The sequence below is a fragment of the Erinaceus europaeus genome, chromosome 3 (assembly GCF_950295315.1).
Source record: "Erinaceus europaeus chromosome 3, mEriEur2.1, whole genome shotgun sequence".
In the NCBI taxonomy this organism is placed as follows: domain Eukaryota; kingdom Metazoa; phylum Chordata; class Mammalia; order Eulipotyphla; family Erinaceidae; genus Erinaceus; species Erinaceus europaeus.
Genome location: NC_080164.1, coordinates 379,028 through 395,000, shown reverse-complemented (window position 1 = coordinate 395,000; position 15,973 = coordinate 379,028). Strand labels below are relative to the sequence as shown.

Here is a 15,973-nt window from a genome sequence, read left to right as displayed (position 1 = left end):
TGTGAGAGAGAGGGAGGGATTGTGTGTGAGAGAGAGAGGGAGGGAGTGTTTGAGGGAGGGAGTGTGTGAGGGAGGGAGTGTGTGTGAGAGAGAGAGGGAGGGAGTGTGTGAGAGAGAGAGGAGTGTGTGTGAGAGAGAGAGGGAGGGAGTGTGTGAGAGAGAGGGAGGGATTGTGTGTGAGAGAGAGAGGAGGGAGTGTTTGAGGGAGGGAGTGTGTGAGGGAGGGAGTGTGTGTGAGAGAGAGAGGGAGGGAGTGAGAGAGAGAGGGAGTGTGTGAGAGAGAGGGAGTGTGTGTGAGAGAGAGAGGGAGGGTGTGTGAGAGGGAGGGAGTGTGTGTGAGAGAGAGAGGGAGGGTGTGTGAGAGGGAGGGAGTGTGTGTGAGAGAGAGAGGGAGGGTGTGTGAGAGGGAGGGAGTGTGTGTGAGAGAGAGAGGGAGGGAGTATGAGGGAGGGAGTGTGTGTGAGAGAGTGGAGGGAGGGTGTGTGTGTGAGAGGGAGGGAGGGTGTGTGTGTGTGAGAGGGAGTGTGTGTGAGAGGGAGGGAGTGTGTGTGAGGGAGTTTGCATGTGAGTGAGAGAGGAGGGAGTGTGTGTGAGAGAAAGGAGTGTGTGTGAGGGAGTGTGTATGTGAGAGGAGAGAGTGGTGAGGGAGTGTGTGTGTCTATAGGGATGGCCGTCACCACTGATTCCCAAAACACAGTGAGATGGGCAGGGCGGGGGAGGGGGGTTTGCACAGGTGCTGTGCCCCAGGTTCCCACCCTGGCACTGTGTTAAAAGCGGACAGACAAATGTAAAGCGGTTACTTGTGGACTGGGCAGATAGCATAGTGATGGGTACCCTTGAGACCTGGAGCCCCCAGGTTCAGTCCCCAGTACTGCTGTCAGCCCGAGCTGAGCAGGGCCCAGTTCCCTTCCTCTCTTAAATGTAGTCAGCACCTAATAAGTAAGCTTGTCAGAGCTGGCACAAGTGTTCAAGAAAGTGAGGGAAGGAGCTGTTGAAGGTTATGCAAATCCCAGTCTCCTAGTTCAGCTCAAAGGAAGATAACCGTCATTATGTACTTGAATTATTAATATCGTGTTTCCTAGGTCTGTGTACCAATATGTAATGTAAACCGTAAAAAAGCTGAGCAAAAAATACTTGAGTCTCACAGAGGGAGACAGCATAGTGGTCATGCAGAGAGACTCCTGCCTGGGGCTCAGTCCAGGTTCAGCCCCAGCACCACCCCGGCAGAGCTGAGCAGGGCTCTGGGAAACAAAGAACCCTGAGCCTCAGTGCGTCTTGAAGTGTGTGCGACTCAGTCCTTTGCAGGCTCAGAATCCTCGCCAGCAGTTGGTGTGTGCGTGTTTAGCAAAGTCAGTGCTCAGCTCAGGGCCGCAGGAGAGCGGACTCTGAGGGTGGTTGGTGTGGGACTGTCGGCAGGCTCTGGGGTGACAGGCATGTCCTGCCTGATGCTTCTGAGGACCTGTGAGGACTCTGCTTTATGTCAGGCACCTCAGAGCCTACGTAGAGGCTAAGTAGCCAGTATCCCTTCCAGCTGGGAAGCTGCAGAAATGCTAATTCCCCGTTGACTGTGTTAAAAGATGCCCAGATGCCTTTGGCTCAGACAGGTCTTTACTGAATTAGTTTTTGCTGATTTTTGTATTTTGTAATCAAAATGTTTTTGTTCTGCTGCTCCTCGCTTACCCAGACTCGACGTAGGATTCACACAGTTTTAGTTCGTTGTATTCTGCTTGTCCTGAAGTCCATTTCCCCGAGCAGGCTCATAATCAGCGTCTCTTAGAAGCAGACATGGACTGTATTTGCAGCTGGGTCTTCAGGGGTCAGCCGAAGGCCCAGTGCAGACAGACCAGGAGGACAGAGAGCTGCTCCGCTTCCTTCTTCTTCTTCCATTCCCCTAGTTTGGACGGCTTTTCTGATGAGCTTTGCGCGTGCGTGAATGTAGCCTGCCGCTCATTCATCCTTACAAGCCTGAGGATGCGTTTCCAGCGTGACATAAGTTGGGTTTTGGTTTCCTTGCACGGCTTGCTCGTGCTGACTCATATGGACTGCCTTTGATGGCGCTGTTGCCTGATGACATATAACAATAAATTCTGAAGGGTGTGTTTGATTTGCAGTGTGGCTTTACCGCGTTTCATTGAATTTCTCAATTTCTTAGTAGGACGTCGTGTGCTTTGTTCACAGAGTCGAGGCTGGAAGGCTGGCTCTCGTTGCCAGTGAGGAACAACACAAAGAAGTTTGGCTGGGCCAAGAAGGTAACGGGGCTGCCAAGTGGGCTGGCCACCACCAGGCATTTCCTGTGTGTGTTGTCGGGGTGGCCAGAGCCTTTAGACACGAGAGCTCCTCACACGGTTGGGTTTGCCTCTGCGTGCAGCAGCCTGGACACAGGCCTGCCCCTCTCTTGCCCTGCAGGGCAGGGCGCGAGTGCGCTTGGCGGCTGCCGGCCCAGTGCGGCGCTCACTGCGTGGGGTGTGTGCGGCTGGGTTCTGGTGACGTGTTCATGGGCTGCAGACTTCCTGCTCTGTCTCCAGGATGTGAGAGGCTGGTGGGCGGCGCTGCTGGATCCGCCCTCACTCGTGAAGTGGATCTTGAAGAGACATCAGTCCCAAAAATACCTGCCTACTTCATTTTCAGTTTGCTTATTTAAATTAGGCACAAAATACGCTGTTAAGGGGAAAAACTTTAAGGCTATTGAAGGCATTTTAAACGACTTGGGCAGCCTATTATTTTTGTGGCTAAGGGAGAAATAAATGAAACATCTCACTGTGGCCATTGTTCCCTCTTCACAGTTTGTGATTGTGAGCAGTAAGAAGATCCTCTTCTACGACAGTGAACAAGACAAGGAGCAGTCTAACCCATACATGGTGTTAGACATAGAGTGAGTGTCTGCTGGCAGCTGGGAGCTCCCTGTGTGAGCCTGGCCTCACAGATCACAGTCCTTTCTTACTCGTGACCTGAGACTAAGAGCCTGTGCTCACGCCCTGCAGTTGCCACTGTGCTGTTGTGACAGTTTCTGATACTTGCTTTATGCACACGGAGCCTAGCACATAGAGTTAGTTCAGACATCTTTATTTCTGTTACCTTTAAGGTTTTCTAGAAATTTCTGACTTGCTGACAGTGTTTCAGAATCTCAAGGAGTGGTTAAATTTGAGTAAGATTTTTAAAATATGAATCAAAGTAGTCAATTTCAAGTATGTAAGTAGAGAATAACTAATGGGACGGGGGGTAGACAGCATAATGGTTATGCGAAGGGACTCTCGTGCCTGAGGCTCTAAAGTCCCAGGTTCAGTCCCCTGCACCACCATAAGTCAGAGCTGAGCAGTGCTCTGGTAAAAAATATATTAAAGAATAAGTAATGTAATTGAACCCTTTGGTAATATTCTACTCTTTCATTAAATATCTTTTATAGCAAGTTATTTCATGTCCGGCCAGTCACACAGACAGATGTCTACAGAGCAGATGTTAGAGAAATTCCAAGAATATTCCAGGTGAGTGACCAGGACTCCTTTGTGGCTCTGCGGTTGGTTGTCTGCTTGGTTTTGCTTTGGGTTTTCAGGATGACAGAGCAAATGTCCTTACTCCCTGGCCTTCTGCAGATGACTTGCAGTGTCGTCCTCAGTTAGAGGGCATGTTCTGTGTGTCTTGCCCTCACTGTGGTCACCCCCGTCGCTGCTGCTCTCTGCATTTACTTGTTGAGGCTGTGCTGTGCGGGCCCAACTCTGGCTGTGAGGCTCCTTAGCTCAGCTGCCTGGCCACGGGGACGTTGCACCTCGCCTCTCACAGCCCTTCACCCCCATCAGAGGGAAACCAAAGTCTCCCCTTCGGTTCCTCCTGCTTGAAAGCCATTATATTAGGCAGACTTGGAGAGGGCTGGCTAGTCCTGACTTCATGCGCAGGATGTTCGTGTGGGGTGGTGTGCGGCTGTCCGAGCACAAAGCCTTCTCGAGGCTTGTCTCTTTCTGAGAGTCACTAGACAGCAGTTGATGGAATTGCCACGTCTGCAGTGGATGCTTGATGCCCGTCAGGTGCACGCCTGCCTCTGCTGAGAAAGGAACATGACCAACAAGACTTGTCTGACTCTCAGCTCAGCTCTTTGGTTCTGCGTCTAATGCTGCTTCTCCCCACTGAGCAATCCAGACTGGCGTTACTGAACTTTCACAAAAGGAATCACAGCTACATGCAAAGACAGCTTCAGGGTCGGGCAGTGGCTCACCCGCTAAGTGCACGTAGTACTGTGCATGCAAGAATCCGGGTTCGAGCCCCCCTCTCCCCACCTGCAGTAGGGATGCTTCACGAGCAGTGATGCAGGTCTGCAGGTGTCTCTTTCTCCCCGCCTTCCCCTAGCCTGGAGGTAAAAAAAAAAAAAAAGGTCACTTTGGTTTGGAAACCATTGTTCTTTTTGGTATTTCTAGATTCTGTATGCCAATGAAGGAGAAAGTAAGAAGGAACAGGAGTTTCCAGTAGAGCCAGTGGGAGAAAAATCCAATTATATCTGCCACAAGGGGCACGAGTTCATCCCGACTCTCTATCACTTCCCGACCAACTGTGAGGCTTGCATGAAGCCTCTGTGGCACATGTTCAAGCCGCCCCCTGCCCTGGAGTGCCGGCGCTGCCACATCAAGTGCCACAAGGACCACATGGACAAGAAGGAGGAGCTCGTAGCGCCCTGCAAAGGTACGGGACCCTCCCCCGCTCTGTCTGTGCTCACACTGGCGTGACACCCATCTCAGAGCCCGCCCTCCCTCCATCAGTCAGTGGTTGGTGTCTGTGTCCGTGTTGATCTTAAGCACAGTAATCTCTTAAACTCTTTTTATAGTGTATTATGACATTTCCTCGGCAAAGAACCTGCTGCTGTTAGCGAATTCCACAGAAGATCAGCAGAAGTGGGTTAGTCGGCTGGTGAAAAAAATACCCAAGAAGCCTCCAGCACCGGACCCCTTTGCCCGCTCGTCTCCTCGTACCTCAATGAAGGTCCCACAGAACCAGTCTGTCAGGCGGCCAAGTCGGCAGCTCGCCCCCAACAAGCCCAGGTAACGGTGGGAAGGGGCTCGGCCCTCACGGGCTCAGACATGCGGCAGGGGCTCCTGTGGAGACTGTTTCTGCTCAGTGTTTGGGGCTTGTGAGCACGTCGACCCCGGCAGCCATTCGGTCCCAGGCACACACAGCGTTTGATGACCTGGATCTTCCAAACCTTCTGTGGGCTCGCTGTTACAAGAAACAGGACAGAAATGTTCCTAGGGCTCAAGTCAGATCATTAGTTTAAAACCACCTGTTTTTGATTTAAGGAGCAGTATAGATCAACTTTAAAAATAATGAAATATTATGGGCCGGGCGGTAGTGCAGTGGATTAAGCGCATGTGGCACAAAGCGCAAGGACCGGCTCAAGGATCCCGGTTCGAGCCCTCAGCTCCCCACCTGTGGGGGGGGTCGCTTCACAGGCAGTGAAGCAGGTCTGCAGGTGTCTGTCTTTCTCTCCCCCTCTCTGTCTTCCCCTCCTCCATTTCTCTCTGTCCTATCCAACAACAATGACATCAATAACAACAACAACAATAAACAACAAGGGCAACAAATGAGAAAAAATAGCCTCCAGGAGCAGTGGATTTGTAGTATAGGCAGCAAGCCCCAGCAATAACCCTGGAGGCATAATAAATAAATAAATATAACGAAATATTCTAAACAGATTATATCAAAAGAAAAAAGATGTGTGTGTGGACTACTGCGTACAGTAGGCCTCCGGCATCACTGAGCCCGAGCCAGAGCCAGAGCCAGAGCACGGCCAGTAACGCTCACAGGAATGGTTTGGTGGCGCCTCTTCACAGAGCCGCGTTCAGAATAGCCACGTCTTAATCGCAGCCACTACAGACGGCATTTAGTACTTGCTGTCTGTTGAAATGAATATGGAGATTTTGGCTAGAGGAGAAGTATTACTGTGGTCCTTAAACGCTGTCTTGTTAACAGCTGACTCAGCTCTGGTAACATTCTGAGCCACCTTCTAACTTCCTTTGTAAAATTTTTCTATAGTGAAATGCTTCAATATTTATTTTCCTTGGTTGCTTCACTGCTCAGTGCTCCCTGCTCCCGGCTGGTTTCAGAGGGCAGAGTGGGGACACCAGCTGCAGCCCCAAAACTTCCTGCAGCCGGGCGGGGGCAGGCTCACACCTCAGCGGAGCTCACAGGAGTGCCCACACGGGCTCTGTCTGCGGCCTGATGAACCTGAAGTGCTAGAACAGCCTTCTGAACAGACACCGCCTGCCAGGCCCTCTCGTGAGGACAGTAGCTGTTCCACCTTGTTCATCCTCGTGACTTGCCTGCAGTTAGCTGCTGACCCTGCGTGTAGTAGATACCAGAGCAGAGGCCTTGTGTGTCCACGTCAGCAAGGAGATAAGCAGCAGAGCCGTGAGTTCAGTCCTGGGCTCAGATACAACGGACAGCTTCAGTGGTGGGGAGAATCGAGGTGAAGTGGTGGGGAGAATAGAGGCGAGGTGGCGGGGAGAATCGAGGCGAGGGACTGCAGAGAATGCTGCTCACTGCAGAGGTGGGTCTCTTGGTGACTGAATTAAAGCGGCATGCTGGAAAAGCAGAGGTTTGTGAGTGAGGTGTTGGCTTCTGAGGGGGAGTGTGCCTGGGAGGGGGTCATGTCAGACATCCATAAGTAGGAGGAAGTAGGTGAATGACCTCTGATCTTGAAATGGAGAACTTCTCAAACAATACAAAAAAAAAAAAAAAAAAACGGTGGAAAGTGTTAAAAGCACAGATTTCTAGTGCAACATTTGAAAAAGATGAGTTTTTGTGTTATTGCCTATAGAGTTTTTATAAGTCATCTAAAATAATTTCTTAAGCAAAGTTTAAAATTAAAACTATAATAATCAGGACCCAGGAGGTGCTATAGTGGCCCTGCAGACAGCTTGCACACCCAGGCTCAGTCCTCAGCACACCCACAAGCCAGAACTGACCAGGCTTCGATTAAAAAGAAGACGGTGGGTAGGACTACGGTGATTGGGGCTGGGTGGTGGCGCACCTGGTAGAGCACAATGTTTAGAAGTGCAGGATCCCAGGTTCAAGACCCTGGTCCCCACCTGCAGGGGGGAGGCTTCACGAGTGGTGAAGCAGGGCTGCAGGGGTCTCTCTCCCTGTCACCCCCTTCCCTCTCCGTTTGGCTATCCAATAAAGATTAAAGAAAAGCTTTAAAAAGGATTACGATAATTGTTTTCATCTTGCTAGTCTGTTAAGGACTAAGAAGCTTATTACTGGCTAGGGACAAAATGGGAGAAGACAATTGTGCTCTTTCTAGATAAGCTTCAACAAGAACCAAAGACCTGAAGCATCATATTCATCAAGCTCGTGGAAGCAAGGGGCCCGCAGATAGTGACAGCTCTGTGCAGTGTCTGTCAGGATGACGGAGTGCTGTATTAGAGATGGCGTGGAGAGAGGGGCCCTCAGATAGTGGCAGCTCTGTGCAGTGTCTGTCAGGATGACGGAGTGCCGTATTAGAGATGGCGTGGAGAGAGGGGCCCGCAGATAGTGGCAGCTCTGTGCGGTGTCTGTCAGGATGACGGAGTGCTGTATTAGAGATGGCGTGGAGAGAGGGGCCCGCAGATAGTGACAGCTCTGTGCAGTGTCTGTCAGGATGACGGAGTGCCGTATTAGAGATGGCGTGGAGAGAGGGGCCCTCAGATAGTGGCAGCTCTGTGCGGTGTCTGTCAGGATGATGGAGTGCCGTATTAGAGATGGCATGGAGAGAGGGGCCCGCAGATAGTGGCAGCTCTGTGCGGTGTCTGTCAGGATGACGGAGTGCTGTATTAGAGATGGCGTGGAGAGAGGGGCCCTCAGATAGTGACAGCTCTGTGCGGTGTCTGTCAGGATGATGGAGTGCTGTATTAGAGATGGCGTGGAGAGAGGGGCCCTCAGATAGTGACAGCTCTGTGCGGTGTCTGTCAGGATGATGGAGTGCTGTATTATAGATGGCGTGGAGAGAGGGGCCCGCAGATAGTGGCAGCTCTGTGCGGTGTCTGTCAGGATGATGGAGTGCTGTATTAGAGATGGCGTGGAGAGAGGGGCCCTCAGATAGTGGCAGCTCTGTGCGGTGTCTGTCAGGATGATGGAGTGCCGTATTAGAGATGGCATGGAGAGAGGGGCCCGCAGATAGTGGCAGCTCTGTGCGGTGTCTGTCAGGATGACGGAGTGCTATATTAGAGATGGCGTGGAGAGAGGGGCCCTCAGATAGTGACAGCTCTGTGCGGTGTCTGTCAGGATGATGGAGTGCCGTATTAGAGATGGCATGGAGAGAGGGGCCCGCAGATAGTGACAGCTCTGTGCGGTGTCTGTCAGGATGATGGAGTGCTGTATTAGAGATGGCGTGGAGAGAGGGGCCCTCAGATAGTGACAGCTCTGTGCGGTGTCTGTCAGGATGATGGAGTGCCGTATTAGAGATGGCATGGAGAGAGGGGCCCGCAGATAGTGACAGCTCTGTGCGGTGTCTGTCAGGATGATGGAGTGCTGTATTAGAGATGGCGTGGAGAGAGGGGCCCTCAGATAGTGACAGTTCTGTGCGGTGTCTGTCAGGATGATGGAGTGCCGTATTTGAGATGGCGTGGAGAGAGGGGCCCTCAGATAGTGACAGCTCTGTGCGGTGTCTGTCAGGATGACGGAGTGCCGTATTAGAGATGGCGTGGAGAGAGGGGCCCTCAGATAGTGGCAGCTCTGTGCGGTGTCTGTCAGGATGATGGAGTGCCGTATTAGAGATGGCATGGAGAGAGGGGCCCGCAGATAGTGACAGCTCTGTGCGGTGTCTGTCAGGATGATGGAGTGCTGTATTAGAGATGGCGTGGAGAGAGGGGCCCTCAGATAGTGACAGCTCTGTGCGGTGTCTGTCAGGATGATGGAGTGCCGTATTTGAGATGGCGTGGAGAGAGGGGCCCTCAGATAGTGACAGCTCTGTGCGGTGTCTGTCAGGATGATGGAGTGCTGTATTAGAGATGGCGTGGAGAGAGACACCCTCAGATAGTGGCAGCTCTGTGCGGTGTCTGTCAGGATGACGGAGTGCCGTATTAGAGATGGCGTGGAGAGAGGGGCCCGCAGATAGTGACAGCTCTGTGCAGTGTCTGTCAGGATGACGGAGTGCTGTATTAGAGATGGCGTGGAGAGAGGGGCCCTCAGATAGTGGCAGCTCTGTGCGGTGTCTGTCAGGATGACGGAGTGCCGTATTAGAGATGGTGTGGAGAATTCTGCTTGAACACATCAAGAAGGGTTTTCACAAAGTGGAGGGCCAGTGCTTCTGCAGGCAGAGTAGTAGAGAAGAAGGGCTGTGGGTGGAGTGTCTGACAGAGGTACTAAGTTCAGGATCACGTCACAGGTGCTGATGCACTGGGTCAGCATGAGAGCTGGCGCTGGGGGCCTCGCAGTCCAGGGAAGGGACTGTGGTGCCCAGGGTCGGGTAGACTGCGCAGGGAGCTCAGAGCCAGGCTGGCGTACCTGCGGCGCCTCCAGGCCCTTGTGTTATGCTCTGCACACACAAGCTTTTCAGCTGCAGTGTGGGTGTTCAGACATCCTCAGAGCTTGAAGTCCAGCCGTGACAGTGACAGCAGACACGAGGAACCAGTTGGCAGACAGGAACTAGGTGATTGATGAGAAGAGGCTAAGGAGCGAGGGCTGGAGGGCTTGTGGCACCCAGGCTGTGCTGACCCGTGATTCAGGTTCAGCTTGCAGACGGCGGCACAGGCCTGTACTCACTTGGCACGCAGGTCGGGGCTCAGATGGGAGTGTCAGCCTCGCCGGACCGCAGTGGAGTTCGGCCACCTAGAGGCCTGGTGGCCGCAGGCTCCACCATGGTGCTGAGCCCGCGAGCCTGGGCAGCGAGGACACTGGGCTGTCTTGCGTGCTGAGAGTGAGCACTCACGTCCTTTCTGCGCCCGGCACATTGAGAAATGCGGTGATTTGCGCCGGCTTCTGTGCCTGAAGGTCAGGCCCCCCAGCCCTCGCCTTCTGTCGGCGGCTCTCTCGAGCAACCAGAGGCATCTGGATTCATCTTGGCCTCCCGGGTTCAGTCCCACGCCAGGGTCTCTGGGTGAGGCCTGGAGTGTGTGTGGTGAGGGCACCGCGTGAGTCCCCCGGCGGGTCTGCTGAGGAGCTCTGCCCTGGAGGCCCTGCTCTGGCTGGGGCGTGCGTGTCTGTCGCCCTCAGAAAGTTGCTTCTGATTCAGAAGCAGCGATGACTGTGGTGCCAGCTCACTGGGTTGGGCTGGAAGGGAAAGCCGCGTGCCCCGAGCTCTCGAGCTCTCAGCCCGCCCCAGGCAGAGCCGCTGGGGGCCGTCTCCCCTGCAGAGGGGCTACGCTGACCAGGGAGGCGGAGTGCTGTCAGCTCTGGGCCCCGCGGGGAGCTGCTGGGAGGTGGGCGAGAGGCTGCGGGTCCCGAGCAGGCGCCTGTCTTCCTGAAAGCAACGTGAACAGGGACACTTCCTCCGTGTCTTGGCTTGATTCATGTTCCCAACGAGGAGAAAGTTAAAATGCTAAAGACGAGGGTCACTGTGCTGCCTCCTGCAGATTGCTTGACTTGGCCCTGAGGGACTGGGACTGGCCATTCGACGATACTGACGGTGCTGACGACGACGACGTGTTTGATTTCTGAGGAGATGCCGGGTAAAGCAGAAGTGAGGCTGGGTGCTTCCAGGCATGCCATCTCTTGGGCTTCATCCTCTGGCTGGGTCTGCAACTAGAGATTTCCATTTATAAAAGTATAAAAGCGAAGGCCCTTGCCAGACGCACATGTTCAGCACAGTTGGGGCTGGAATTTGTGTCTCAGGAGTGAAACGCGCAAAGCCGACAAAAGGCACGAATTCAGGCTCTCCACGTTGACTCCAGTGAAGCCAATTCAGAGGAAAAGGAGAGATTGCAGTCTGTTCAAGTCCCTACAGCTAGTGTGTGCACACGGCATGGGATCGTTCCTTTCTCTCCCTCCTTCCTCCCCTCCCTCCCATCCTCCTCTTGCTAGTTTAGAGTGATTGAAACTGTAAAATTTTGTAAGTCTAATAAGTGCTGTGAAGTAGCTGTTTTTGATCTGACTTTCTTTGTGATGCTGTGAGGTGTTTGCTCTTACTGTTTTTCTTACTGAAGAATGCTAATGATTTGCTGTGCAAGTTCTTGTGCTTTTAGAAAATGTAAAATGCTGTAGCTGATACTTGCTGAACACTAGACGGAATTTGAACGACAGCTGAGCCTTCTCTGGAATCAAATATTTTATTTTTTGATTGATTTTTATTGGATAGAGACAGAGAAATTGAGAGGGGAGGGGGGATAGAGAGACAGAGACACAGCTGCATCCCTGCTTCACCACTCGTGAAGCTTTCCCCCTGCAGGTGGGGACCAGGGGCTTGAACCGGGGTCCTCGCGCACTGTGATTTGTGCGCTTAACCAGGTGTGCCACTACCCAGCCCCTGAATCCAGTATTTTACATTGGCTAATATTGGGATTTATCTATAAGCAGGAACTACAGACTGTATTTTACTAGAATACTGTTGTTCCCACTATATGAATTTTAAAATGTTGCTAAGGGTCATTTTTTTAATTACATGCGGCAGCTAGCAGTAAAACCCCAAGTCAGACTGCGTTCATGAATTGCTGAGCAGTCTGTACCTAACACCGGTAGTTCAGTAACCACGACGACACGTGTGCCATGTGAGAAGGGGTGTTTCTGCATGTCCCTGACATGAGTGTGTTTGTGCATGACGCAGGTGCTAAGTGTCAGGTAGCTGAGAAACAGCAGTTTACAGATGGGAAGAGAATGCCGTTTCAGGAAGCTCTTAGCAGCACCATAATTGATGTCCCGGTGTGGCTGAGTGCGCTTTTCTTTTCTCCCCAGCTAACTGCCTTCTGTGAACGCAGTCATCACCCAGGGTGATCATATTCTTCAATTCAGACAAGACTCATGTTTTCCCGAGAGACTGGAACACACAGCGTGTGTGCATCTGTGTGGATGTTTCCTCCTTCTCGCAGCAGCAGTGCTGGGTCTCGGAGACATGTCAGGGGACCCTCTGGAGGGCACGAGGGCGAGTACGCAGCTCTGCAGACGTGTCGCCTGGCGCTCCCCCGGCCATATGCCACTCACACTACAGTGCTGAACGCGAGTCCAAGTAAACCTTCCTGTCAGCTGCAGCGGAGAGATCCCATCAGCACAGCCGTCAGAAGAGTGTGAGGGGGGTCCCACACAGTTAGGCCAGCCGTACCGACTGCACCCTGCAGACGTGACCTTGCGTGTCAGAGTGTGCACACATGTACATGCACATGCACACGCACAGCTGCAGGGCTTGCTGCAGGAGGGCCTTTTAACTTCCCACTTGACCTTTCACACACTGATGAGCTGTCACTGCAGATGCGACCACACTTGTCCGAAGCCATGCATCAGCCTGTCACCTGTGTGCACCTGACGAGCTGCACGCTCACGCGTAAGCGCTTGCTGTGAGGACTTCAGGGTTAATCATACTGGTCTCCTAGTGCTTCATGGTAGAGAACTTTAATCATTTGGAATGCCTTAATTTAATTTTTTTTAAGTCACAACTCTTTTCTGTATTAAAAAAATGTGTTTATTTGCTCTTAGGATGCAAATTTATTTGCTTTGCAGAAGAAAAACAGTGCACTATTTTTACATGTGATAGTTATCATTGTCATTCTATCTTGATTGTATAACAGAGTTTTTTTTTAAGTATTGGTCATAGAAATAATAATGGATAGTATTGGAACTAATATATCTTTTATGTATGTCTTCCATTCTCCCAGCCTCCTACAGACTCACTGTCAGCGTGACCACAAAATATTTTAAGTATTGGTGATAGAAATAATAATGGATAGTGTTGAAACTAATATATCTGTCACGGATGTCTCCCATTCAGACTCAGTATCAGCGTGACCATGAAATACTTTCTCTGCTTTGAATCTGCTCGCTACCTTAGATGTGTGTTTATTTCTGGTAAAGATATTTCCTGACTATTTTTACATCTTCAAAAATCATGTCAGTCAGATATAAAGAAAACCACACTATAGTATAGATCTGTTTTAAATATTTGAATGTGATCCCTCAACACACACTTGTGTATGGCAATATTTCAGTATTGGCTTGGAAAACTGGTAGTGGGAAAAATGGCCTCAGAGGCCCTCAGCTCCACTTTTGAAGAACATTTCTGCAGGTGCCCTTGCTTATGACGTAGTGTGTGTTCCAGGCCTGCAGCGTCTGGAGACGCCACACAGGATCCCCACCTGATCTTAGGTTCTCGTTGCTACTGTTCGAGCAAAGCCTGCTTTATACTGCTGCCTTACGCAAGATGACCTGCGTCCTGAGGTTAAGGCCATACATGTGCAGGCAGAGAGTTTGATGTGGAGTTTGCCACACAGAGTCTCAGCCGCTTCCCTCTGGACTCAGTGAGAGACGAGATGTTTCAGGAGCCACGGCCTCAGCCGGGGCCTCGGCACCCTGTGATGTCCTGCCCTGCACTGCCCAGCCTGCACCTCTCGCCCTCGGTTGAACTTCTGCCTGCCATTCCCCTGTGTGGCATGTCCTGCACCCCAGTTCCAGGGCACAGCTTTTTTTTTTAAGATTAAAAAAATGAAAAAGTATATAAAATTTATATAGAATAAATATTTCCATTCACAAGACTTGTTAAAAGGAGACTGAATTAATATTTTATATAAAGATTTTGTTACACTATGGGAAGTTCTATCGTATTCTGAATTGGAGAGTATATATATATATTTTTAATAAACTTTATTAAGGTGAAGTAATTTGAAGTTTACACATGAATAACTGAAATATTTGAGTAAAAATGGCAAAAGTTTAAATTTTGGATGCTGTATATAATATGGAGAATCATGGGGGATGCAAGGACACAAAAAAATCAATGTGAAGTTTCTGGGGTAAAAGGATTCTGAGGGGTGGAAAAATCTCTCCCATGGAGATTCTTGAGATGATACGGTTTGCCGTGAGGATTTATGAGGTTATTTGTCCAGTAATGGAAATGCGCTTAATAAAAAATTCTGACCTGGGTAAGAACTTGCTTTTGTTTACCCTGTTGATACACCACAGACGTGCTTTAGGGGCCTCGAGTAATGCCGTGGTGTGCGTGAGTGCATGTCCCAGGCAGTCGCAGTCGGGGACAGGGCCTTGACTTGGGATCAGCTTCTCATTTCCTTGAGACTCCAGAACTTTGAGGAGAACTCTGCAAAGCTTGCTTGCTCCTTGACACCTGAATTCTAGAGCAAAGAAACAGAATGTTGGGGAGGGGGATGCTGCGATTTTATTTAAAAACAAGCTATCAGAGAGTTTAAAGCCTCCAGTGAGCGTGAAGTGAAGATGAGCTGCTGGGGGCCCTGCGAGTGCAGACGCGCGAGGCCCAGAGCCCCTCGGGCTCGGTCCCGGGACAAGGGCTGCAAGAGCCGGGCAGTGCCGTCTGCTCACTTGCCGGCATTAAAACCTTTTATTTTTATTTTTTATTTTCTCAGGTTGGTGTTTGGAAATTGACTCAAGCTAGAGTTAGCAGTCTGGTTCCAAGGTCTCCTTTGCATCGGTTGGTCCCCAAACCCTCCAGGTCTGCTGCTGCGCTGTGGACCGCGGGGAGACAGGGAGCCTAGGCTCCGTCCCAGACGGACTCCCAGACGGACGGACTCCCAGACGGACTCCTGCGCTGCAATGTCTCGCGGCGGGGTGGGGGTGGCCAGGGGCAGCGTGCACCTCGCCCCTCCCCGCCCCTCCCGCTAGGGGCGAGCTGTGTTTGGAGGTAACGGCAAACTCTCCTCAGACCATCGCAGCTGGTCGGCCGTCTGCGGACTGACTGGCGCCTGTGCGGTCGCCGGCCGCGCTTCACGCTGCTCGGTCGGACAGCTGGGAGCAGGCCGTTCCGCCGTGACCTTGGGCCGTTGGCCACACATGTGCTGACGCGGATCTTTCCCCGTGAAACTCTCTCGTTGTAATGAGCAGGATGAATGGGAAAGCCAAGACGGGCATGTGGCTGCTCTCTGGAAGGTCTGGCCCCAGAGGTGGGCGTGACCATTGGCTGGGCCTGATGGGCTCTGGCGGAGCCCGACTGATGAGCTGGACGCTTCCCACGATCCCCCGAGTCAGGCCAGCGTGTGGGCAGCCGGTCGGTTTTGCTTGGATGACCAGTAATTCTTACTATTTTTACTTTCTATATAGCAGGTGACATTGGACAGGACCAGTTGAGAGGAAGGAGAGAGGGTGGGGGGAGAGACGTGCAGTGCTGTCACTGCTTGTGAAACCGGTGACCTCTGCGGGTGGGGACTGGGGCTTGAACCAGGTCCTGGCCCCCTGTCATGTGTGCTCAACCAGGTACGCAGCCCCCGCCGCCTTTTTTTCTAGACTACTTAACATGTCGCCTGCCCTGGGATGGCCAACACACTCAGCCTGCTCCTGCCTATGGTCTGTCGGAGGGAATCGGGCGGCTGTGGCCAAGAGGGGTGGGGGACGCAGTGCTGACAGACACCACCAGGAAGGGCGCGTGCTGCACTGAGCGGGACTCACACCCATGGCCACATGCATGTGACCAGACCCGGCAACCATGATTCTAAAACTATAGAAAATTATGGCAGTTATTTTAAAATACCATTTAAAACGTGTAGACCCGATTTATTTTATTAGCTAAAATAAATTGAGAGGGAGCGAGAGACCTGCAGTACTGTTCACTTGTGAAGTCTCCCTGGGGAGTGGAGGCTTGAACCCTGTGTGCATGGTATATGTGCACGTAACCAGGTGCGCCACCACCCAGCCCCTATATTGTGTTTTTTTCTTGTTTTTAACTTTTTTAGAATCTTTTTTTAAAAAATTAAAATTTTATTTATTGGGTAGAGACAGCCAGGAAGGGGGTGATAGAACAAGAGAGACAGAGATACCTGCAGCCCTACTTCACCCTTCAGGTGGGCCAGGGACTCGAACCCAGGTCCTTGTGTGCTGTAGTGTGTGCTCAACCAGATGTGCCACAGCC

The 15,973-nt window shown here is 51.7% G+C and overlaps 1 protein-coding gene across 8 annotated transcripts in view; it reads left to right on the top strand.

Annotated features, from left to right (window-relative positions):
• ROCK2 (Rho associated coiled-coil containing protein kinase 2) overlaps positions 1 to 14,028 on the top strand; it is a 151,060-nt gene extending 137,032 nt beyond the window's left edge. For 5 of the 8 annotated variants that reach the window (XM_060186570.1, XM_060186566.1, XM_060186564.1 and 2 more), the window contains 6 exons: positions 2,179 to 2,249; positions 2,784 to 2,872; positions 3,404 to 3,482; positions 4,407 to 4,668; positions 4,811 to 5,024; positions 10,533 to 11,153. In XM_060186570.1, coding sequence (XP_060042553.1) covers positions 2,179 to 2,249; positions 2,784 to 2,872; positions 3,404 to 3,482; positions 4,407 to 4,668; positions 4,811 to 5,024; positions 10,533 to 10,617 — 800 coding nt within the window. In that variant the 3' untranslated portion in view covers positions 10,618 to 11,153. Of the gene's footprint in view, positions 1 to 2,178; positions 2,250 to 2,783; positions 2,873 to 3,403; positions 3,483 to 4,406; positions 4,669 to 4,810; positions 5,025 to 10,532; positions 11,155 to 11,847 lie in introns of those variants that run through there. The other 3 variants (XM_060186565.1, XM_060186568.1, XM_060186567.1) reach the window with 3 other exon arrangements.
• The last annotated feature ends 1,945 nt before the right edge of the window (positions 14,029 to 15,973 follow it).